The 26,767-nt window shown below is 40.1% G+C and overlaps 1 protein-coding gene across 2 annotated transcripts in view; it reads left to right on the forward strand.

Moving 5' to 3' along the window:
* Window positions 1-26,767, forward strand: part of Nhs (NHS actin remodeling regulator) — a 333,978-nt gene that overhangs the window by 263,017 nt on the left and 44,194 nt on the right. For both annotated transcript variants that reach the window (XM_028887744.2, XM_028887745.1), the window contains exon 2: window positions 26,400-26,552. In XM_028887744.2, coding sequence (XP_028743577.1) covers window positions 26,400-26,552 — 153 coding nt within the window. The remainder of the gene's footprint in view (window positions 1-26,399; window positions 26,553-26,767) is intronic.

Genomic DNA, 26,767 nt, shown 5'->3' on the forward strand with positions numbered 1-26,767 from the left:
GCAAGTTCTCTATGCTGAATGAATTTGATATACACATCCGCACCCTTCTCCAAACAAAGAATAGTACATTTTTATGACTCTGAGTCTCAGTACTCCTTTCCAGTCAGTTTCTCACTGCCTTTGTCAACCCGTTATTGAGACTTTTGTCACATAGATTAGATTTTTCCATTCAAAGTTTCCTAAGTTGAATCGCTAGAATGATTTTTTAAAAAAATCTGGCATCTTTGATTCAGGATAGTAGTTTTGGAATTAACTGACATTGCAATACATAGCAGTAATTTGGTTTTTAGTTGCAAAAGCAATAATCCACTGTAAGAATATACCACAGTTTTGCTAGGTGTGGTGGCACGATCTTCAAATCCCAGCATCAGAGAAGCTAAAGCAAAATGATAAAGAGTTTGAGGCCAATCTTGACTGTGTAGAAAGTTCCAGGCCAGCATAGGCAACATGTAAAACCTTGTCTCAATGTCTCCCCCATCCACTGACCCCACAAAATATATGAATATCACAGTATTTATCCCTTTAAGTTGTTGTGTTTCAAGTTTGAGGCTATTAATAAAATGCATAAGGATGCTCTTGCATAAATCTTTTTTATTGATTTCTGATTTTTCTTGTGTCAATACCTAGGAGTGAAATCGCTTAGCTATAGAGCAAGTGCATGTTTTGATTTGTAAGGAATGGAAGGAAGAGTCCTCAAAGAATGGTTGTACATTTTATACTCACATCAGCAAAGTGTCAGCATTCTAGTTGTTCTGCATTGTCACCGACATTGGATGTGTTAAGATGCATTCTAGCACATATGTAATTTCATTGTGGTTTTACTGCATATTTATTTAATGACAAATAATACTGGAAATATTTTCATATACCATGTGCTTACTAGACAGTCATACATCTTGTCTTGTGAAGTGGATAGTTGTTTTTCCTCATCTTCAATTGTTTTTCTCTTTTACTGAAATTGCACTAGTTCTTTGTATATATTAAGTAAAAGTTCTATGCTAATATTTTAAATTACAAGAACTCCTAGTGTTTTGTGCTATACTTAATTTTTTAATGATACCAATCTCCCTACTCCCCATGCTGGGGATTAAGCCCATACTTTTTTTTTTGTTTTGAAATAGATTTTTTTCAGACAATATATTCTGATTATGTTTTTCCTTCTCCCAACTCTTCCCAGATCCTCCCTACTCCCTACCCATCCAAATACACACTCTTCCTCCTTCCCCCTTCTCATTAGAATACAAATAGACATCTAAAAATAATAAAATATAAACAAACAAACCAGAATAGGACAAAACAAATGAACAGAAGAAAAAGAGCCAAAGAAAAAGCACAAGGAATACCTACACACACACACACACACACACACACACACACTGGCGCACACAGAAATCACATAAAATCACAAAACTGGAAGCCATACTATATATGCAAAGTACCTGTAAGGTAAAGAAAAAAAGAGCGGGGGCATAATTAGCAAATGTTCTACTACTGTGCTACATCCTGAACCCTGATAATCTCTTAATGAGCAGAAAATTTTAATCTGACAAAATCCAATTTTATTTTATGGCTAGACCTTATCAGAAAAATCTGCTTCCTCTAAGTTCACAAAGATTTTCTCAGGCATTTTTCTTCTAGAAATTTTATGGTCCTAGCTTTTATGCTAGATCTATTGTCCTCTAATTCTTACATATGGAGTGAATGTGGGGAGGTTAAATTTTATTTTTCCTTATATCTCTGTTTAGTTTTTCTAATGACACTTGCTTAAAAAGGCCTTTTTCACTCCTATTAAATTGACTTACTACCATTTCCAAAATTCTCCTGTCTATGTTTTGTTCTGCATCTGGACTCTTGATGGATCTATATGTCTATCCCTTTCCAAAACCAGATTGTCTTAACATGTGAAGATTTATAGTAAGTCTTGAAATCACGTAGTATAGACCCTCCAAATTGATTTTCTTGCAAAATTATTTTAGCTATTCCATAACCTATGCATTTTCATATAACTTTTAGAGTCAGCTTGTCAACCTCTTTACACACACACACACACACACACACACACACACACACACACACACACACATATCCCTTGGTAGGTCAACTATGCTGCAGCATAGACTTTATACTCAAAAATATTTGGACAGTACAAATTGGACTTGAAGGTTTTTAAAAGACGACATAAAGTTGGGTGAATAAAAAGATGGAGGGATCTGGGAATAGTTGGGGAATGGTGAATATGAAATTCTCAAAGAATTAATTCTATTTAAAAAACCCATGCTGGAATTTTTGACTAACATTGTTCTGAGTTACTCATATCCATTGAATTTGGGATAAATGACCATGTATAACAGTGTCATTCTTTAAGTCTCTGAATATGGCATGTTCTTTATCATATAGTGTCTTCTTTAATTTGTCTTATCAATGATGGTAGATTTTAGTTCAGAAAACTTACACACTTTTTCTAAGATTTATCTCTATGTATTTGATTATTCTGATGTTACTATAATTTGTATTCTCTAAGTTTTTTCTTTCATTTCATTCTCTAAGTTTTCATTATACACACATGCACACACACATGTGAAGACACAAGCATGCACACACACACACACACACACACACACACATATATATATATATATATATATATATATATATATATATATATATCCTTTTTGTGTGTATATGGGAGACCAGGTCTAGAACTTGCTATATAGAACAGACTGGTCTTCAATTGGCAGTGATTCCCCTGCCTTTACTTCCCCAGAGCTGAGATTATAGGTATACATCACCACTTCGCCCAGCTATTTGATTTTTACGTATTGATCTTATATCCCATACAATGTGATACTTTTATGAATTCACTTTTTAATTGTAGCAATGCTTTGTAGATTCTGTAGGAATTTTTACTTACTTACAGTGTCTGAATTATAACAACCTCCTTTTCTACCCTAGCTTCATGTCTTTTTACACTGGTGTGAGTAGATGTCTTGAATTCTTCTCCAGCTTAGAAAAAAGCACTCATCATTTTACCATCAAGTATGATATGATATTAGCTGTAGTCTTTTTGGAGATGACCTTCATCAGGTTTTGATAATAGAGTTATTGAGGCTTTGTACATTATGTTGGAAAGCATTTGTTCCTCCTCTAGTCAATAAAAGAATTAATATTAGTTGATATTATTGCTTCCTTAAATATTTGGATACCATTCCCTAGTGGTGAAACTACCTGGACCTAGAATTTCCTTTACAGAAAGAGTTTTGATCAGTAATTCAATTCCTTTAGAAGATATAGGACTATTTATATTTTCTATTTCTCCTGCGTCCCTTGCTAAGTTCTTACAGGATTCTTCATAGAAGTTGTTGAGTGTATTAATGCTACAGATCAGTGTACACACAGACCAATGATATAACTTGAAGTGGAGCAATGTTAAGAAGAGACTTAGATAAATAAGAAGGCAGTCCTGGGAGAATGAATAGAGTGAGAAAAAGCCTTGCAAGTTTTTTCTCCTGCACAACTTGTTCTGATGGAAATGATTTAGAGTGATTGGCTGATTGAAAGGAGAAAGTAAACCTAATCCTTTTTTTTTTTTAAAAGCAATGGTGAAGTGTACTGGCAAACACTGCCTGAAAGAAATCTGAGAAAGAATGGTGTTAAGAAAGAATAGAATGTCAAGTTTTGAGTATTTATTTCTCTGTAGACAACATGGTCTTATGTACCTAGTATGTACTTCTGACACCTTGTTATTATTTTCTCTATTTTATATCCATCCTCTGACCAAGATTTCATGTTACTCCAGGGGAAGATCCCAACATTTATTTATACTGAAGTTCAGTGCTAAGCATGTACAAGACAGTTAATAGTTCATGAATGAATCATAGCTGAAAAGTTCAGTAAACAAATACATTAATGAATGAATGAGCAGAATGAGCAGGAAGAATGAAAAATGGCATGGGTTTAAGCTAGGCAACACTAGACTAGATAACATATATACAAATAAGAATGTTTCAATACAATAAAAATTGTTCCTTCCTCATTTAAAACTTGGTGTAGGCCTGGAATACTCAGACCCTAAACATAGAGGGAAAGAGAGGACCAAGGCTCCTAGGAGTTTTTGAATGGTCAAGCCCAGAAGTGGTGTACATCTCTGCTGTTCAAAGCCATTATTCAGCACAAAGTTCTGGCCCCAGCTGAAGCCACAAAACAAACCAACCCATGGGCATTTAGTAAGAGCTAAGGACAATTAGAAAGGGGTAAACTGATACTGCTCAGTCTGGGAGAAACCTCAGTTTTGAAGACATTAATGATCTTGCTGAGGACTGTGCCCCGCCTCCCATCTCCATTACGGACCACTTTGCCACTAGAGCTTGATCTCTCTGGCCTGCCTTTCAGGCCTTGCAATCCATCCTCCCCACCCTCCACCCCGCCCTCCCTAGGTTCAATTCTTGCTAATGAACTTTTAGAAGCCATCTTCTGCAGAAGAAACTGAGAGCAGAGCCGAGCGCTAATAGACTGTGCCAGCAGTTCCCTGCTAGCTCCAGCCAGAAGCACAAATGAAGAGACACAATGTGGGTCAGGGCAGGGAGTTTTGATGATGAACCTCCCAGGAATCAGCAAAGCAGCCCTGCTCTGGGAGGCATCTGCACTAAGCTCATGGCAACTGCTGAAAGACAGCTCCACAGTCCCTGTGATCTGGAGTCTCCTGTTCAGGATCAAAGTGGCTGCCTCTGCAGGGCCCACAGCTGCATGGTGAGGGCTCAGTGGCCTCAGAAAATGCTTCTGGGCATCTCATGTGTAGCCCAGGGTGTCAAAGCAAGCAAAGCAGCCAGGTTATAGGTACATTCTAGTTTTCAGAACAGGGTAAGGCTTAGAGATAATGAAGGCCAAGCTCGTGGGATAAAACTGGAAACATAGTGAGTTCTCAGAGGTGTCAGTGGTGATGGCCATGAAACTGGACAAAATGGTACCTCTCATCATTTTTAAGTTTGGGGAGAAAATACAGAAAGCCTACTGCTTTTCCCTTGGAGGCTACCTCCCCAAGCAGGGCCTTGGCTAGTGTCCTAGCTCCTTAGCATCTATTGGTGGTTAGGTTAGGGATTTCTTGCCTTTCAGCTTTAAAAACACAGTTAAGGCCAGGTGTGGTGGCACACACCTGCAACCCCAGTATTTATGAGACTAAGGCAGGAGGATAGAGAGTTTAGTGTTATCCCAGACCATGTAACAAGTTCAAGGCTGACGTGGGAACCTTAGTAAGACTATTTACCAACCCTTCCCCCAAAGAAACAAACAAAAAGCCACACCATCCTAAAGGTACAGTTAGATAAAGTGAAATCAAGAATCCAAATCAAATGGCAGAATTTTCAGAAAATTTGCCACAGGGGAAGTGAGAAGCAGATAAACTAGAGGAAGCAGTGAGGGGAAAAATTAAGGGAGATATTAGCACCATGAAGTGAGGGAGGAATACTTTTTCTAATGCATCTCCTAGCCTCTTCCTGCAGTATAGTTTTGCTGTTCTTCAAATACCCAAGCTTGATTCTACTTAGAGGCTCTGGCTTGTTGGCTCTCTTAGATTCAAATTCTCTTATCCCTCCTTTTCACCCAGCTCACCCCTTCGCTAGGTCAGACACATGCTCAAACATCACCTTACCACAGTACTTAGTTTGGGTTCCTCAGAAGTAGCCCCTATGACAATTATTCATATTTTAGGAATTTCCTCGAGAGATAAACCTAGGAAAGCCAAGTAAGTGACAGAGGAAGTAAGGCAAAAGGGAGGGGCATGCTATCCAGCAGTCACCAAGTGGGCAGCTGGCACTCAGGCCTACTAAGGATCCCAGGGGACGATGTAGCATGTGCTTCTGAGTTAGCCTAATTTCTGAGGACATTGACATCTGCTCAAGGAGTTCTTCCAGGGGCTAGAGATGACTAACACATTTAGTTTGCCCGGCCAAGCATTCTCCCATTGCCACAGCGGGGAAAATCACTTTGAGGTAGGACATTTCAGGAAATCACGGGAGAAGCCTTTGGAGTGTTGAAGTGAATGCTGAGGGGATGTCAGCACGATGCTGAGCATCTGCCATACCATCCTCTCCAAAACAGAAGCCCTGCCACCCTTGGTCCTCTCACCCCACTCTCTGCTCCTTCACAGAACTTCTACCACTTGGCATAACATCTGTATGTTTATTACCATCTGTCTCTTCTGCTCTACAGAAAGCTCCAGGGAGAGAGACCTCATACATCCTTCAGTGCCTTGGACAGGGTACTGGATGTTTGGTAATGATTACATAAATGAGTGGACTTCAGAGAAGCATAGGGGTTTGCTGACATCACTTTAATCCTGAGCATGGGTAACTGTAGGAGGAGAAGACATAAATAAGTTGCAGGGACAAAGATAAGTGTGGTACAATGAGAGGGCATGGCTGGTGCTTGAACATGAGTAGATAAAAAGAATCACAGGTCACTGCAGTTTCTTGGTCTAATTTTTCTGGGGACTCAGGGATTTCATTTTTGCTGTGGATATAATAGCTATTACTTTTGCTCCATATACCAAATGGAGACAGCAACAACACAGCGGGAGTGTCTTCACAGATTTGGAAATGTGATATATATCAAAGCCAAAGACTGTAAGGCAAGAAATGTGAAAAGGACCGAGAAAGGAAGGAGAGAAAGACAGGCATGAATAAAGTGCAGTTCGAGGAAGCAAGAAGCCATGGAAAGGCCTCCCAGACTCCAAGAATTGAATAGTCAACTGAAATATTCATTTCTGAGATGAGATTTTGGGGGCTTAAGTAGATGCATCTGACCCAAAGCTTTCCTTGTAGATCCCAAGGCACTATTGGTTCAGGCACTGAGCTGTGTGCTCCAGACTGCTGGTTTGGATTTACCCCACAAGGGAGGAAGTTCGGAATTTGCAGAAGTCCCAGAACAGGCTGCTTCTTTAGACTGCCTCAGTGGCTCCTACTTTCTACCCCTTTCCAAAAATCTCACCACAGAGGACCCTGGCATTTCTAGTTGGACTCCAGCCTGTAGCTGCCATGCATAGAGACCTGGGAGGACACACTGGTGAGGTGACATCATAGTGAGATGAGGGGCTTGGGAAAAATGGACACATCTGGGTGCCACTTGTTGTGGGTGACTTGTTCGGAACAGACCTTTCTCAGAATGGACAAAAGGTAAGACATGTTCTATTCACCAAATCTACTGGCTTGACAGTCTTTAAAAGAAAGCTTAAAAACAAAAAAATATGATAAAAATTCATTCTTAAATGCAATTTCCAATTTATATTACATCCCAGATGCCTTCTTGATAATATCCTTGCCTTTTCATGTAAACATTCTTGCCCTGATATTTAAATCCCTGAAAAACTGACAGGAGAGGCCCCCTAACAGCCCATTTAAGTGGGTCTGCCCATCTCTGTACAAGGCAAAATTGACATTTTAAGTTAAATTCAGGGGTAACATTGACAAATATTCAATTAGAGAGGTGGTTTATAGTTTCTGCAAATGTTGAAATAATGATCTGTATTTCTTACTGTGATGACCACATTAGCTAGCTGCTTTTGCAATGCAAAAAGGTTTGAAATTCTATCAAAAATACTTATTATTGCTTAGGTCAATATATTGTTAAAACAAGTAATATGACCCTACAGGTGTTCTGGACAATTGTATCATCTTAAAACTCTTATCTGAGTTGATATTACCTATTCCTTTGATTTGGTTTTCAGGTTGACATCGTATTTTAAACTTTAAAAAAATAACATTTATTTATCTACCTATTTATTTAGTATGTGGGTGCACATGCCACTACATGCATGTGGAGGTCAGAGGATAATTTCTGGCAATTGGTTCTTTCCTTCCTTCATGTGGGTCCTGAGGAGGGAACTGAGGGTCATCTATCTTGGTGTCAAGCATCTTTTCTTGCTTAGCCACGTTGCCCTTATTTCATTTTATTCCTTTATTTTTAACCTTTATTCCTATCACTACATGGATCCAAGCCTACAAAACAAATAAACAAACAAAAAAGTAATCTCCTCCTCTTCAAGACTAATTGTAATCCATTCCTTTTCCAATTCTGGTATTTGCCCATGTTGGTTTGGATTTGATGTCTTTGAGTCAGAGAAGCTCTGCAGAGAAAGTCGGTATCCAGAGCTAGAGGGTGTTGTGAAGGCACAAGTGGATGTGACTTGGGCAGCTTGCTCTGAGGGTTTTGGGTAAGCAGTTCAACATGGGCCACAGACACTTCCATGTTCCCAGGGACACCCGCTTTAGGACTTCTAGGCCTATGCATTGGCCCCTAAGTCCAGTTCAGCATTTTGACTGACTGGGTGCTTACAGCTTTCATTTGGTAGTTTGAGTGGCTGACTTGGAAAACCATGTGTTTAACAAAGAGTTACTTTTTCCTGTAGACTCCTAGAGACAATGTGGAGGTGGAGTTTGGAAAGCAAAAGTCAGCACTTAGCAGAGCAGCATCCACAAGGCAGAATCCAAGTTGATAATCTACAGAGTCCCAGAATGACTGGCTGGACTAATCTGCTACTGCCAGTATACAAAGGATCCCTTTCTCTTTGCATCTTCATCAACATTTATTGTCATTTGTTTTATTCACGACAGCTGTTTGGACTAGGGTGGAATGGAATCTCAGTTTAGTTTTGATTTGCATTTCCCTGATGGCTAAATAGGTTGAACATTTTTTCATGTACTTATTGACCATCTGTACATCTTTACCTGAAAGCTGTCTCTTCAGTTCATTTGCCCATTTATTGATTTATTAGTTCTTATGTTTTTAATTTTTTGAATTCTTCATATACTCTGGATATTAGTCCTCTATCAGATGACGGGCAGGCAATGATTTTCTTCCACTCTATAGGCTAAGTCTACTAGTTGTTTTCCTATGTCATGTAGAAGCTTGTGAATTTTATATTGTTATTATTGGAACATGAAATGTCCGCTATAGATCGTGTTTTTGAAAGCTTGATCTCAAGCTGATGGCACTATTTGGGGAGATGACGCCTAGCTGGAGGAAGTGGGCCACTGAGGGCATGTTAATGGGGGATAGATTGTGCTCTCATCTGTCTCTGCTCTGATTGCCAGCTGCCATGTGTTGAGCAAATCTTCTACCACATTGTCTACTCTGACTAACCATGCTGAGAAATAACAAAGTTAGTTCACTGTGGTCTGAAATCATGAGCCAAAAGAAAAATTTCTCCTTTTAAGTTCTTTTGTTTGCGAGTGTTGGTCACAGTGAGAATAAGTCAAACATAAATGCAATCTCATTTGTTTGTTTATTTATGTATATGTTTTGAGACAAGGTTTCACGTATCCCTGTGGTGATATTGTATTTCCCAAAATATTGTGCACCCTAATAAACTTATCTGGGGTCAGAGAACAGAACAGCCACTAGATATAGAGGCCAGAAAATGGTGGCACACACACCTTTAATCCTAGCATTCTGGAGGCAGAGATCCACACTGGAAACAGCCAGGCATGGTGACACACACCTTTAATCCCAGGAAATGATGGCAGGAAGCAGAAAGGTATATAAAGCATGAGAACCAGGAACTAGAGCCTGGTTAAGCTTTTAGCTTTTAGCAGCAGTTCAGCTGAGATCCACTCTGATGAGGACTCAGAGGCTTCTAGTCTGAGGAAACAGGATCAGCTAAGGAATTGGCGAAGTGAGGTGACTGTGGCTTGTTCTGCTTCTCTGCTCTTCCTGCATTCACCCCAATACCTGGCTCCTGGATTTGTTTTTATTAATAAGACCTTTTAAGATGTTACATATCTCAGAATGGCCTTACATTTGTTATGTGGCTGAGAATGATCTTGAACTTCTGATCCTCCTGTTTCTACTTCATAAGTTCTGATTTATGCCACATTGGGAATTGAACCTGAGACTTCATTATATGCTGAGACAGCACTCTACCAGCTAAGTTTCATTTGTCAATCCATGCTATTACTCTCAGCTTTTAGAATCCTGTTCAGAAAAGCATTGCTTATGTTGATACATTGAAAATGTCTTCCCCTAGTAATTTCCAAGCTTGAGATCTTACATTAGTGTCTCTTGCACATTTCATGTTGATTTGGTACAGGGTGAGAGATGCAGATCTAGTTTCAGTCTTCTATATCTTGAGATCCAGTTTTCCCAGCACCACTTGTTAAGAAGGTTGTCTTCTCTTAACTGGATGTTTTTGACACCTTTGCCAAGAGTCAGATGGGTTATAGGTAGAGGACTTTCTCAGTCCTGTATCCTATTTTACTGGTGTATGTTTCTGGTTTTGTGCCAATATGCTACTGTTTTATTACTCTGAAGCTGTAGTATAGTTTGAAATTGGGTATTTTTATTCATCTAGCATTTTTCTTTTTGCTCAGGACTTCTTTGGTTATTTGGGGTCTTGTGTAATTTCATGTGAATTCTAGTTCTATGAAAGATGCCATTTTGATGGAGACTGTGCTGGATCTGTCAATTATTTTTGTAGTATTACCAGTTTAACAATATTAATTTTGTGATTCATGAAAATGGAAAGTCTTTCCATCTTCTGGTGCCTTCAGTTTCTTTCTTTAGTTCTTTGCAGCTTTTTGTTATAGAGATGTTTTACCTCCTTGGGCGGGGTTATTTTCAGGTGTTTGACTATCATGAGACTATTGTGAGTGGGAATATTTCCTGATTTCGTTTTTAGTAGGTTCATTATTGGTATATGAAAATGTTGGGGGTTTGTGTGTTTCTTATGTATCTTGTTATTTTGCTGAATTTGTTTATCATGTATAAAGGTCTTTTGGTAGAAAGCCAAACTCAATATGTGGTTCATTTGTGTATTTACTAAATGGCATTCATCTCCCTCTAAGCAGAGTTGTAATTGCCCCCTCTATGCTTCTTATGACTCCTGGTCTACCCACAGTGAAATGTCCCTAGGACTCTTACCAACAGAGTCTTCTGAAATTTCATTTTAAGTCAGGTCAAGAAATTGTCCATATTCAAGTATGTTTTTGTTACTTGGGAATAGAAATTTCACGTAGTTCAACATAATGCCTTAGCATATGCTGATCTTTGCCAGCATCTGTCCTCCAGGCTGCTAATCCTACCTATCCACCAGTCCTCTCCCCACACTACAATTGTCCTTCATCTCTACACTCCTCCTGGAATCAGAAAGCATTTATTTTGAACCAGTGGGGAGCTCAGTGTCTCTTCAGTGTGAACACTTGATCCTACCTTGGATAATCATCTAATTTGCCTAATCTGACTACTAGGCTATGAACTCCTTGAGAGCACTGCTGGTGTCCTTTTCTTCTCAAAGTACTTCTGTAGTCCTTTGAACGTTATAATAGGTATAATGCTTTGTCTCCTAGACTTGAGTGTGGTTGATAATAGAATTGGTTTTCTGCTATAATTTATTTCTCTCCTCCCTTCATCGTGACCTCTCTCTCCAGCAAATCAGCCTAAGAAGAGAAATGTAATAAAAATACCTTGAACCTGAGGAGATATAGGGTATCACTTATTTATTTTGAAAGATTGCTGAGGTTTGAGGTCTTCATTTGCTTACTTAAGAACTATAAAGTTGAAACATATGAATTTGCCATATCCATATATTTTAACCTACAGAAATCTCAATTTCACATCATTCAAACCAGACTCTTAATATTTTGGCTCATGCATAGTTCTCATGGGTGAAGTTGTCTGATCCCCATGTGTCAGCCACTCACTGAGTCCATGGTAGTGCAGTTCCCATGGAGGCTCCATGTAGCTTCTGATGAGCCTGTGGCCTTTGGTAGATTCTGCAATAGTTTGGGGAGTTTTCATTAGAAGTTCTGGATTCAAAAAAGGCTGGTTCATTTCCTCTTTCCCTACAGGTGCCAATATATGTGTTTGATCTCTGGGATAAATGCCAAGACCTCCAGGCTTGAGTTTTCAAATTTCTGGAGATCAAAAGCTCTCCTCACCACCACAGAGGCTTCTCTGTACTGTTTCTCAACAAAGCCTGCCCAGCTCCTTTGAGGGCCAGTGTGCAGACTTCACAGGAGCTGAGAAAGGAAGTGCAGGAGCTCTTGGTTTCCTAAATAGCTAGCATGTAGAGGAGATGAGTAGGAAGGGCATAAGGCTGGGAGGTTTTTCTCAAGTGAATTATAAATTAAAAATTCAGGAACTTTTAATGGATGTTTGGTTATTTATGAACCAGATACACCTGGATGGGTAGCTGGGCGTCTCTCAAAGTTTTCCCCTTTATGTACCCTCCCCCAAATACACAAGACCTTAGCATTATTGTATTTAGCACTTTCAGTCATTTCATGTGACTTTCAAGCAGAGTATCTTTTACTGTATAATACTAATAGAAAACACCCCAAAGACAAAGGGGGGATCTAAAATTGAGCTCAGTTCTCTTACTGCAGTCAGTTTGCAGCTTTTGAAGTAAGTAATTATGACATTGTCATTAGGAATTGAGATTTTCAGCATAAGAGAAAAAGAGATGAAGTATAAAGTCAAGGAAGTTAAATTAAAAGCTACAATCTTACATTTCAATTGGAAATGGCAGTTTAAACTTGACTGACTTTCACCTTCTGAAACATGCATATTTTCCAGTTCTACTTATGAAGAAGCCTAGAATCAGTGGCAATACCATAATAGAGAATACCTGTGGTATACAAAAGGCTGTTCCATCTCAAAGAAGCCAGGACTAATTCCAGGTCTGGAGCAACAAATGTATAAGGTGAATCTGGGACACTTCTCTTGGTATTTCTGAAGACTTACCAAAACACAGACTAACTGAGTCACAAAAGAACCCATATTCTCTGACACTGAGTTGAACAGTGGACTCAGTATTCCCCACTCATCAGGCCATGGCATACCTATTACAAATATCTAAGTTTCTAGGATAGAACGCTCCTTTGAAAAGACTACCATTTGGCTTGGAAGCTCATCTAATCATAGGTTTTTTGTTGCCCCAACAAAAAGCATCAATTCTTTTCTATCTATCAAGATACTAATTGGCAAATAATAATTATTAAGTGAAGTGAAGGTGATATGTGAGGGGTCTTTTGTATTTAAATGTTTCTACCATCAATGATGATCTCTAAATTCTAAGAAACTAACCTCTACATAGTAGAAGAGATTTATTAGCATATATAAGTGAGAACCAATCATGTCCTAATTACCTTACTGCTTTACAGACTAACTAAACTGTCCAAGAGGGCATCTGTCCAAGAGGACCAAAGAGATTCTATGTACCATATTGGAAAACAGGACCATTTTCTTCTTGTGTACAGTGCTTCCTAAATAGGAAGATAATTTTCACACATTTTCCCCTATTTCAGCACTATTCCATTCCAGCCTATCCCATTCCATTATACTGACATTTTTAGCTCCTTAAAGGTATGGTTCATTTCCAAATGGCCTCTCTTGATGGTGCCTTGTGAAAAACAAATTATTTCCACTAGTACTGTTGAGCCTGAAATGGTACACGTGGACAAGAACAAATGAGAATCCTCACCTATTGTCTACAGTCTGTGGGTATGATAGCTCAAACTGTATGGTTTCTGTTTCTGATGTTTTAAAAAGGATATAGTTTCATTCTATCTGTCTATCTGTCTATCTATCTATCTATCTGTTCAACTATGCATTTATCTATTATCTATGTATGTATGTATATATTTATGTGTGTACCTATGTGTTAATGTATGTATGTGTGCATATCTATCTATCTATCTATCTATCTATCTATCTATCTATCTATCTATCTATCTACCTACCTACCTACCTACCTACCTACCTACCTATCTATCTATCTAATATGTACTTCTAAGATTCCTGTCTGCTCTCTACCTTGTGATTCGGGAGCTGAACCTTGGAGTCAATTGTGCTTTGACAGCCTCTGTGTTATTAAAGGAGAGCATTCTGCATGCAATAGACAATGAAATTTCCAGTCCAGTGCAAGGCATATTCACAGTCAATGAAGAATGGGGCCCAGATGAGGCTTTTTGAAAAGATGTTCATTGCAATATGTTTTATATATTGGAACCAATCTCATGGCCAGTGCTGAGAGCACAAATAAACTATGGTATGTTCATGTGGTAGAATATTATGTAGCTGTTAACAAATATTGTTTCTGAATGTGTGTGTGTGTGTGTGTGTGTGTGTGTGTGTGTGTGTGTGTGAAGACTTTGATATCACAAGAGGAATTTATTAAAAGACATATTGGAGGAAGCATATATGTTATTTTTCAATTATTAAAAGCAGACATGAAGAAAACTATTTGTAAACATGCTGGTGAGATAGCAGTGGCTGTGGGTGACATGATTTTAAATGTTTTCCTCCATGTTCTTTTAATATTTTCAACTTCCCATGAAGTATATATCTTACTGTTTTATTCCTGTGAAGAGAAATCATGACCAAGGCAATTCTTTTTGTTGTTGTTATTGTTTTTTTGAGACAGAGTTTTTCTGTGTGTATCCCTGGCTGTCCTGGAACTCTCTTTATAGACTAGGCTGGCTGTGAACTCGCAGAGATCTGCCTGCCTGTGTCTCCGGAATGCTGGGATTAAAGGCATGTGCCATCACCACCCAGCAGTAATTCTTATAAAAGAAAACATTTCATTGAGGGCTTGCTTACAGTTTCAAAGGGTTAGTTCCTTATCATCATGGCAGGGAGCCTGGCAGCAGGAATGGCACTGGAGCAGTAGCTGAGAGCCACATCTGATCTGTGGGGGGCGGGGAGAGGGAGGAAGAAAGACTGATTGGCTGGGCTTAGCATGGGGTTTTGAAACTTCAAAGCCCACCTACAATGCTGTATGTCCAACAAGGCCATATCTACTCCAACAAAACTCCACCTCCCAATCTTTCTAATCCTTTCAAGTAGTGACACTCCCTGGTGACGAAGCATTCAAATAGATGAGCCTATGGGTGCCACTCTCATTCAAACCACCACAGTATATGTTAGGGTTTCTAGTGGAACTGAAGGGTGTGGGGGTGTGTGAATTTTTTAATTTTCATTTTATTGAGTGAATATGTAAGAGAGAGAAATGGCTTTAGCTATTTACTTACTTTTTAATAGCTAAACAATAAATCCTTGAAACCAAAGGAGAGATGGATTGACAAAATGAATATAAGACCATAAATGCTCTGATGACAAGGACCCTATGATAGACATCTGTTATGACTTGGATCTGAAATGTCCCCACAGGCTCCTGTTCTGAATGCTTGTTCCCCAGTAATTTTTGAGGACTGGAACTTTTAGGAGCTGGAGTCTGACTAGAGGAAGTAGCACATTAGGGGTAGGTCTTTCAAGGCTATCACTTGGTCCCAGGTTCTAACAGTACTCTGCTTAATAGTCTCTGATGATATGAGGAGTATTTGTCACACTCCTGCTGCTGTGTCTTCTCTGTCATGTTGGGCTTGAATCTTTCTGGAACTGTGAGCAACAATAAGCTTTTCTTCCCTTAAATCACTGGTGTCAGGTATTTGGGGCACAGGGGCACAATGGTAACTAAAGCACCACTTCTGTGTCCCCGTTCCCTGGTTCTTGGCCCAGAGGCTTTACAAAAGTAGTGCTGAATATAAGTGGGTGGATATGAATGAATGTCTAGACACCTCAGGTTACTAGACATGCCAGTTTTTCCTCTTTGGAATCCTAGTTAGTACTGCATCTAAGCCAGTGCTCTCTCCAGGGAGTCTAAAACATCTTTAGGCCTTAGAATGTGAACTTAGTTGGCAAGATCATGCTCTTCCCAACTTACTCCCCCTCTTCATTCTTTTTTCTTTTTTCCCTTCTGGGAAACTCGCCTTTCTACCCATTTCTCCTAACCTCTTACTATAATGTAGCCTGTCCTCTAGATTCCCATGGTTGTGAATTCCTTCTTTGCATCTATCTAAATTTCATCCACTGTGATTTTGTAGATGAATAAAACCTATAGTTGGTGCAAAACCCCATTTGAACTCTTTGTGTCTATTTCATTTCACTGCCAAACTCTACAGGGAGTCATTAACAAGCAACAACAGCAATCACATGTATTTCCATTAAATGTTTACTTGGGACAGTGTGTGCCATTGCCAGGGATATGGAGCGATGTGGTTACAGAGCTACGGTACATGAATGTGGCTGAGTAGCTAAGGAAGTCTGTGAGGAGTATGAGAGAGAGGGAGACAATAGTGAATGGCTAGGAAGCAGAGGGCAGCCTGAGGTGGGAGGGTTAGTTTTGGAGATGAGCCTTACAGAATGGATAGAGACTAAGTGGCAAAAGCTTCTACATCCACAGAGAAATCGGGGTAACCAAACTAAGTACATCTGCTATCCTGGGCAATCCTCTTCTGGGTTGTTTGATATGAAAACAGGTTGCAGAAAGGGCAGAATACAAGAAAAGTGTTCAGATAGTTCCCACCCTGTGCACCCACATGTAGCCCAGATCTATATCCTCCAGAGTTTGTATTTTTTGTTGCTGTTCCAATGTTTCTCAGTAATGTCACCTCTCTATGGTTGTATGTATATACCCTAAGCTTCAACACAGCTCATGTTTCTGGTAAGTGCACAGGGCTATCTCTTCTAGCTACGATATTCTCATAGAGCTCTTGGCAAAGGAGCTCTTAGGATCTATAAGGCAACAGGGTACAAGTTTGGTTTCTGTGGCTGTTCATCACAAAATTTGCACCCTAGGTTGAAATGCTTCTGGAATCCTAAAATTAGAAGCTGATTTCAGCCAGGCGGCAGTGGCGCACACCTTTAATCTCAGTATTTGGGAGGTAGAGCCAGGTGGATCTCTGTGAGTTCGAGGCCAGCCTGGTCTACAGAGTGAGATACAGGACAGGCAACAAAACTACATGGAGAAACCCTGTCTCGAAAAAACAAAAAACAAACAAACAAACAAAAAGCTGATTTCATAGAAAAACAGGGCAGTAGAGCATTGTCTCTGAGGGACTAGATAAAAGTAGGTAACAAATAATGACTAAAAGTGGTGGACACAGAAGCCAGCCAGCAAAGTCCATGAACCCAGGATCAGGAGGCTTACACTTTATTATTATTATTATTATTATTATTATTATTATCATTGCCTCTGCCAAAATTCAAGTCTGTGAGTTTGGAGCATATCTTTGGCCTTGGGTTTCCTTATCAGCATTTGAGAGGAGTGACCTAAACCATGGTTTTTATAGTGTGTTGACTGCTGCTCAGAGTAAGATGTGTTTTTAGATCACGACCAAGCAAATTTGTGCATGCATGCCCAGCAGAAACAACAAACAATAGCTCCACAGAACAATACAGTACACTTGAGCATATTCTATTCTACTCTATTCTATGTCATTGTTTTCAAAAATGCTAGTCTTGACCTGCTGAATGGGTTTTGCAATCCACTAGTGGGTCATGCCCTGCAATTTGAAAAAAAAAAAATACAGACCACTGTAATTTCCGAGGTCCCTTCCAGAAGTAGAATACAATGATTCTGTTCCATGCTTACAGGAAGTTTCTGAAAACAGTAGCTGATCTGTGATAGATGCCAGTGTGCTTACATTGTGGCAGAAGTATATGGTGTAGAATAAAGCTGGCGAGTGACCTGAAGATGAGCAAGTGGATTATACACCCCTCCTAAGGGGCATGGCTTATACTGTACCTTTGAGAATGACTCTTGAGAGGATCTCCAAGTTATCACACCAAGTACTGCCCTAGTCAACAGCTATCAGAGATGGGGATGTCAGACCTGTCAGAGAGGTCACAAGCTCCTTGGTTGTGGGCATACTTCTGTTTCCAGTCTGTGAGACCCTCACAGTATAACCTGTGTTGGCATCATCTTCATTTATATTCCATCTACTAAGAATACAGAAGTTGGGGTATTTTTATTTTGTTTGAGTGTTTGTGTTATGTATGATGTGGAAGTGTGTGTGTGTGTGTGTGTGTGTGTGTGTGTGTGTGTACACTCCTATGTGTGAATGTGGTCATTCTCATGCCATGTTGTGCATTTGGAGGTCAGAGAACAACTTCAGGTGCTCAGCTTCCAACCTGTTTGAGACAAGGTCTCTCCATTGTTCTCTGCTGTGTAGGCCAGTCTTGAAGGAACACTGGGATGACAGACCTAGGCTACCACACCCGACTTTACGTGAGTTCTGTGGGTTTGAACTCAAGTTCTTAGACTCACAGGGAAGTGCTTTTACACATGAGACATCTCCTCAAGAAACACAGACATGTTTACACTTTCTTCTTTTAAACTTAGACCTTAGACTCTTTTGTGTTCCTATTATAGGAAAAGAAAATAATTTTTGATTAATCAGTGATTCATTTATTGGAGTCTCAGAACCACACTATGAGTGCTCTATGACCTGGAATATGGGATTAAAACCACATAGTTCCATGATTTGCTTTGGCTTTCCCTCCATCTTTTCATCACAGAGAGCCCAAATTTTCCCCATCAGCCCACTCTGCCATCACTTCAATACAGAATCTTTCAAAGTAGGTTTAGGCGGCTGGTAGAAAGCAAATATATCAGACAGAGCAGGACTGCACCCAGATATGGACACTTCCCAATCACTCATATGTAAAGATGGGGATCCAGAATGCTAGGGATGTTTCACTTGCATGAGGTCATGTGGTTGCAGAGCCACAACCACAATGTAGAGCCCTAGTGATCTTTCCAAAGGATATCTGGCATCAAAACAAGCAGCAGTAACAGTAATGACTAGTCTTTTTAAAAACTTATTTATTTTATGTGCATTGGTGTTATGTCATGGGTGTCTGGTCCCCTGGAACTGGAATTATAGACAGTTGTGAGCTGCCATGTGGATGCTGGGAATTGAACCCAGGTCCTCTGGAAGAGCAGTCAGTATTCTTAACCACTGAGCCATCTCTCCAGCCCCTGTAATGACCAGTCTTTCTGTTATGAAACTTCATATTGGTATAGAAGTTAAATTGTTCGTTCAGTGTTCTGTTCTGTAGAAGTGGGGATATTTTAAAGAGCTGGAACTTGTTAGGAAACCTCCACCCATCTTCCTGATGCCGAGAAAGAAGCCTATATTTGATAATCTGTCCAGAGTTAGGAGGAGGACTGAATTACTAAGGATATGCAGAAAAAAGCCCAATAGTACAGTTTCAAGAAACCTTCCTCTGGATTTGGGCTGGTTGGCAGGACTTTTGTAGTTCTTGCTGTGCCTCTATGCTGCCCTCCTCTCCTCCAAGTTGCCAAGCAGCATGGGCAAAGGGCGGGTTGCCAAAGAAAGGAGAACAGGTGGGAATGAACGGTCTCCCTTGGTGAACTCCCCTCCCTGTCTTCCCAGCACCTCGGAGGACTCTGGAGGCAGCTCCAGACTGACTACATTTCCATTTTGCTCACCAAGCTGTTGGCTGCTGTGGAACGGCTTCAGCTTAGCAGGGAAGTGGGAGGAATCCGACTGTGCATCTGCGACACCCACTATTTCAGATGCTTCCTAATACACGAATGTGTGATGCTCCTCACTGCTTTCTATCACAGGCTGTCAGAATGGATGGTCTGCGTAGGGATGTGTTTCTGGCTGGAAAGTTATTATGCGGTGGGGGTGGGGATGATCAGCAGAAGGGCAGGAAGGAAGGTTAGCAAAGGTATTTGTAGGTAAATGTTTCTTGTAGACACTCAAAGAATGTGTTTTTAAATTTTTCTTCTCTCCTTTGAAGGGGTAAAAATTCCATTTTTGAGTAACTTGGCACATTTTGTTGAATTTTTTTTTATTACACACAGAATTGAAACTTTAATTTCAGCTGTCTGCTACCCCGACCCTTCAATTATGAAGAGCCCGGGAGAAGGAAGAGAGAGAGAGAGAAGCTGGGATTAGCCCATGGGAGGGTATAATGTCTTTCTAGGACAGGAGGTTAAAGCATGAACTTTTCTTTTTTTATTTTACTACATGTTTTGTCTACATGTATGTCTGAGCACCATTTGCATATCTGGTCCCGCAAAAGCCAGAAGAGGGCATCAGATTCCCTAACATTGGAGTTATGGATAATTGTAAACTCCCATGATTGAGAGTGTTGGGAATCAGACCCTGTTCCTCTGGAAGAGCAGTCAGGGCTCTAACTGCTGAGCCATCTCCCCGACTCAAGAATAAGCATTTTATTCTTTGCCCATAGGTTATTCTTTAAGGTAGCAAGAAGCTCACAAGGCCATCCAGGAAAGCTGGAACCAAATCAGAATCAATTCTAGCAGGGCAGGGGATAATTGGGGCTTCAGAGACCTTGGGCAAGGTTATGTGTACTGCTGATCTTCACTCCTTCCCAATGGTTCCTAAAAGCAAACCTCCTAGACACAAGTCTAAGAGCCCTTCCCCCCTCCTCTTCTGGTATTTGAGAAAGGTTCTCATTTGATAGTCTAGAATCATCTGAAAGTTGTCATATATCCCATGCTAATCTCAGTCTCACAGCAATCTTTCTGCCTCAGCCTTCTGGGTGATGATATATATGACATTATATATATATATATATGAGAGACACACCAGATGAGAACTTGAAATCTTACATCTAAGTCGGGCCATTTCTGAGGACCAAGTGAATGACAGTATCCATACAATTGATACATCACTCTGAATGAAGATCTAGACAATCTCATTGTCTCTGAGGTGTGAGAGGGGAATGAACTCAGGTGAGTCTATAAAGACTCCACTGCCCCACAGACATGATGCTCTTTTAACAGTTTACTTTTGTGGTGTCTATATGTAGTGCTGGTTGTCTTTCTGGAATGTACTAAATCTCTCCCAACCTCCTCTAGTCACTTTCTAGAACATTATCTCAGTTCTTAGATACACCTAATTCTGTGAAAGACACAGAAGGTGGAAATATTGAGTCCTTTGCTAGATACTTTTAATATGGCAGATAACTCATTCTCCCTCTCTCTACCTAACTTCTGTATTGGTTTGAGAAAAAGAAGCATTTGTGAAGCCAGAGATGGTGTCCGACCCCAGATAGTCTACTTACAAGGTATATGACTGCAAATGTCCTTTTTCTGAACTTATCTATAAAATGAGTTAATACTTTCCTCTGTGAGTTGAGTGAAGGGGCCAGGGTATTATGAAGAGAATGCACCTGCCTTGCAATGAGGCACATGAAGAGCCTTGTTTTCTGTTGTAAAGGATAAAAATGAAGCATCTAATCCTACCTCCTTTGGCAGCAGTAACATAGAGGAGAAGATGACAAGATAAGGCAAGTAAGGGACTGACTTTAAGGAAGTAGATCCATTAATGGGGGAGAATATATTAGTTTCCTATTACTATGCTATTATTCCATAATAAGCTACTATAAACTTAGCAACTTGAAACAACATTGTTAAAGTAGACCTGGTGGGACAGATCTGTAATACCAGTGACCTAGGAGGTTGAGATGGGAAGATCACAAGTTTGAGACCAACCTAGGCAATGTAGTAAGACTCTGTCTCAAAATAAAAAAAGGCTGTGATACATCTCAGGACAGAGCATTTGCTTAGCAAGTATAAAGCCTAGTTCAATCTAGTACAAAAAAACCAGCAACCCTCCAATATCCTTGCAATATTTGAATCGAGATTTGATCTGTGTCCTTGCTCAGAGTTCCACTAGGCTAAAATCAGCATATAACTGTCTCATCTGAGCTAAGTTTCTTTCAAGCCTATAAGTTCTTGCCACAAATAAGCTTTTTGAGATATGGACTGTTCTCAGTATTAAGTGCCTCATTTTCCATCATCAGTTTCTCACATTGGCAATTGCTTCAAGACATAGTGAATGCCTCTGTTACTTCTCATCTCTTAAACCAAATATGAGACATGACCACTCAACAGAACATTTTCCCTGTGAAAACTCAAAGTCAAAAATATAAATTCTTTTGTAAAATACGTAGCGTAAGTCATAGTTCCCACACTCAAGAGATACATGGTTAATATGAATTCAAATATGAGGACATCCTGGACTCTATGATAAGGGCTTAGTGTATCAGAAAAATAGTAAGCCCAGCTTACTTCTCTTTTTTATTGCTGTGAGAATATATATTACAGAGGTAACTAAACTTGTTTTCATTCATGATTCAGTCATGATGAAATTGCTAGAAATGGAAGAAAATAGGGTATGGTAAATCTGAAGGTGGAGGCAGCTTTGTACTGGCAGTGGTATAGCAACATTATGAACAAATTAATTCAGTTTTAGTTTAACCATTACTTAGCAAAAGAAATTCCTTGGTGTATGTGTGTGCATATTCATATGTTGATGTGTACATGGGTGTACATATATGTGTATGTGCATTTGGAGGTCAATGTCAGGTTGCAGTTGGTTGTTTTACTCTTTGTCTCTTTTGGGGACCTGACACCCAGCTTCCAAATAAATACACACAGAGGCTTATTCTTACTTATGAATGCCCGGCCTTAGGTTGGCTTGTTTCTTGCCAGCTTTCCTTAACTTAAATTATCCCATCTATCTTTTGCCTCTGGGCTTTGACCTTTCCCTGTTTCTGTATATCTCTTCTTTCCTCTTATTCCATGTCTGGCTGTGTGGCTCTGTGGTTGGCCCATTCTTTTCTCTCTCCTTGATCTTTCTTCCCACAGTTCTCCTTCTTTTTATTCTCTCTGCCTGCCAGCCCCATCTATCATTTCTCCTGCTTTACTATTGGCCATTCATCTCTTTATTAGACCATCAAGTGTTTTAGACAGGCAAAGTAACACAGCTTTACAGAGTTAAACAAAGGCAATAAAAAAGAATGCAGCACATCTTTACATATTAAACAAATATCCCATAGCATAAACAAATGTAACATATCTTAAAATAATATTTCATAACATCATGTGTCAATCTCTATCATTTTCCAACTTATTTTGGGGGACAGTTTCTCCCTGAATCTGGAGCTCACTGATCTGGTTATATAGGCTGGCCAGCAAAGTCTGGGGATCCCACTGTCTCTGTTCCCTCAGTGCTGGGACTACAGGCACATATTGTTGTGCTGGCTTATTACATGCAAGCTAGGGATCTCAACTCAGATCCTCATGCTGGCTTTACCAACTGAGCCATTTTCCTCAAGCCTAGAAATGACTTTTTTTTTATTAGGAAAATGTGATGGCTTCATTGAGTGTTCCATTAGTGCCTCTTTCTGCCTCCAGTGGATGCACCACACACTTAATACTCCGTGACTAAAGGACATAGCTGAGCAGTGATAGATATCACTGTGGCAACAAGTAAGTGACATTATCACCTGCTAATGCATGGAACAAACCCATTCTAGCTTCTCAGAAGAGAAAGGATAGGGAAGTGTGGATCCTAAGGGCTGGAAAAGCAGCCATTATGCATGAGGGTTGGTTCCATTGAGGAACTAGGATGAGGGTGCCTACACTGGAATTCAGAAATTAATCTTTGCATTTGATCTGTTCTTAGTATCAGGCAGTTTAGCAGTCAAAAACCTCGGGACTGGCTTGTCTACTGACAATAGAAGGAATGAGTTTAGGGCACTAGCAAAGGAAGGTCATTAAAAATAACAATACTTCCTTTCAAATAATGTGAAATTTATATTTAGTAATGAGAAAATTGCTGAATTTCTTTTTTATTTTATGTTATGTAATATTTTTGGAAATTATATTTCCTTACTACAGAAAGGTGGGAACTGTATTTTTGGAGCTATGTAGGGCCTCCAGAATCTGATGTTTTTAGGTCATTCCTGGGAGATTATATCATAGAGCAGCAAGAAGTATGTGTCAGACAGCATTTTTCTTAATCTGTTGCTTTCAGGAAGAATCACGTCAACATTTTCATACAAAACTACAAAGCATATGCCTCAAGACGATAGGGATTTCTGTGTGTGATGCTCTGTCCAGGACTGTGCTTGACATTGCTAACTGTTGTATAATGTTCCTGGGTGGATAGGTATTTCCAGTGTCAGCATTCTCCTCTGTTCACCCATGTCACCCAATCCACCTCACTCCTCCAAGATCTCAAGACATCATCACAAAACATTTTGCATTCCTCAAACTTTCCTGATGATAAATCAACAACTTTAGAACACTCTTAATATGTGCAGGTTATCAACTCGGTGTTGGAAATACCCTGGTTCAAGGGCTCAGTGATCTTCAGGTTTTTTTTTTTTTTTCAAACACATCTGATGAGTCTTTTCCTCAAGCCAACACTAAGGCAGATAGCAGGACCAAAGAATGAAAAGCCATGGGCACTTGACCTTTTATTCTGAGAGGCTGCCAAGGTCTAGTCAACAGCACCGACAGTATGAGGAGGATTAAGTCTTCTGACCTATCTCCACTCACCTGGACCCATCCCCCAAATTATGACTCTAATCTCCCTGAAGAGACAAGCCTGATGGGAGGGGTACCCACACCTGCACACACACTTCTGGATTTGCCCATTGAGTTTCTTGTTCCTTTTTTATTCCACAATCACACTTTCTCTTCTGTCCCTTCTTCCATCTGTCAGCAGCATACGAGTTCACAGCTACCTTTGTTGAGTTTAGCAATGACCTCAGCCTGTTGAGCAGGAGTTGACCTCTACATCCAGAGACAGGATGATTTTCCAGCCAATCCTGTCACTGCACCAGAGTGTTCCTCCAAGGGTAACTGAATGAGACTTCTGTCTTCAGAGCTCCACCCACCATCCACTGGAGAGAAGCACCCTGATCTAGACTTGCCCCTCCCCTTCTATACCAAGGCTGCCCACACATTCTTTCAGGCCTGAAAGGATCAGCTTGTCCCTTTGTGAATCCTCCTGTTCTTGCCTACAGGCTTCAGTGACCCCTGACTGGTTCACTAAGCACCCACAGTTCCTAAGGAGAAAGTTGAGGCTATAGAATAGCTTGAGAAAGAAAAATGACCTCCTTTCATTCATGGTTCCATTGACCCTCTTCTTCCCTCCAAAAGAGTGTTGCCTCTACCCAGCGAAATAGTCTTCTGATTCAAATTCTTAAAGATTAAGCATCTAGGAAGAATAAAGAGACATATTTAGCCACATCTCTGTGGCTAAAGGTGAGAAAATATGATAGACTACTTATGGTCATCCTAGAACTATATTGTTAGATATGTTAGTCATATATGGCTATTTTAATTAATAGTAAAAGTTAAAAATTTAGTTCCTCACTCACTAGCTAATCCATTTTGAAGTGCTCAATAGCCACTGTGGTGTCCCATCTCTTAGTCCAAGGGCAAAGGGGATACTATATTGTATAGTGAAGCTATAGAGAATTTTCTCAGCATGGAATGTTGTATTAGATAATTTAGAGACATGATATACTCCTCTTGATTCTGCATGCATTTTAATACATCATTTGATGTGTGTTTGTTTCTATTTTTATAGTGCTAAGAATCAAACCCAGAGTCTCACATAAACTAGGCAAGTGTTCTGCCATTGAACTACATCCTTAGCCTCTGTTAGTGATTCTTGTAGTAATGAATACTTTATTCTAGACTAAAGAGTGCTATTAAATACTGTATGAGAAAAAACAAAAATAACTGCAGTTCATGGTGAGAGAGAGGAAATTTAATCATCAAAAGGCTGTATTTCCCCCAGTTTTCATTCTTGTATTCCCTTTCCACAACGTATTCATTTTCCTTTCTACATTTTCTATAGATTATCTTGTTCCAGGTTAGACTTCTCAAAGTGGAATGGTAGATCAGTCTTCTACAAGAGAAGGCTCAGAGTGGAACCTGTCTGGGGCCTAAGGATAAACAGTGAAGCAGAGTGTCTCCAAACCATGCACTGGGGAAATGAAACAAAGCAGGAAGGAGTCTGAGACTGAGAAAAGCAGGATGCTCCTGGGCCAGGAGTCTGGCTCTGGATCATGGGTCTGAAGGATGAAGCCAACTGTACCTGATCTTAGTAGTCTTGAGGTTACTAGGCCACCAAGTGCTTATGAGTTTCTCTGGGTGACTGTTTCTCAATCATAGTCCCCTAGTTCCCAGAAGGTTTTTCTATAAGTATGCATCCTCTACTCATAAGGAGTTCGTTTTGTCCTGGGCTGTAATGAAGGAGACAATAGTGAATTAAATGCTGTGTTTAGGAGAAAGAAAGTCTTCCTTGATTTCTCATATGAGTTGTAAGGACCATGTTATCTACAGATGCCCCTCCCCCCATACCCACTATCATACTTGTGCTTATGCTCAGGCTAACCTTTGGTGAAACCAGGGGAAAATGCCAATCAATGGAGTCAAGAGGTAGAGGGCAGGATCAGGAAACTGTAGCCAGAAGCCACAAGGGACAACATAAAATACAGACCAAAGTTTAGGTAGATAGCAGGAACAATATGCAGAAGTATCCCATGGTCTTCCATCTCTTGATCCTAGGACATAGTTGTCTCTGTATGTATTATCATCTTCAAAGTTTTTTCCAGCCTTGAGTTAGGTTTTTTGGTGGGATCAATCAATCTGGACTTCACCTCTACATGCCTTCCCATCTCCCTGTCACCCCCACCTCAGAGCCCACTAAATGCACAGTTAGAGCTCCTGATGCATAATGCCCTGTTTGATCTTTGTCTTGCAGCCGTCTCCAACTTGGACATTGAGAGTAAGTTGAGTGTATACTACCGTGCACCATGGCACCAACAGCGAAACATCTTCCTCCCAGCCACCAGGCCACCCTGTGTGGAGGAGCTGCACCGCCATGCCAGACAGAGTCTGCAAGCCCTGCGCAGAGGTAACTGATCCAGCCTGGGAGGTTTCTGGGACAATATGGGAAGGCTGTGCCATCTAGGGTTTTTCTGTCCCATCAGTCCTGTCACCTCCTTAGTTAAAGCAAGCACTTTGAAATGCTCCCATTTCTACCCTGCATGAAATCCATGCATAATATCAGTTACATGTATATGTGTATTGAAATTACCATTATGGCCTAAATATGATCACAATGAGAAT

This window comes from Peromyscus leucopus, chromosome X (genome assembly GCF_004664715.2).
Source record: "Peromyscus leucopus breed LL Stock chromosome X, UCI_PerLeu_2.1, whole genome shotgun sequence".
Lineage (NCBI taxonomy): Eukaryota > Metazoa > Chordata > Mammalia > Rodentia > Cricetidae > Peromyscus > Peromyscus leucopus.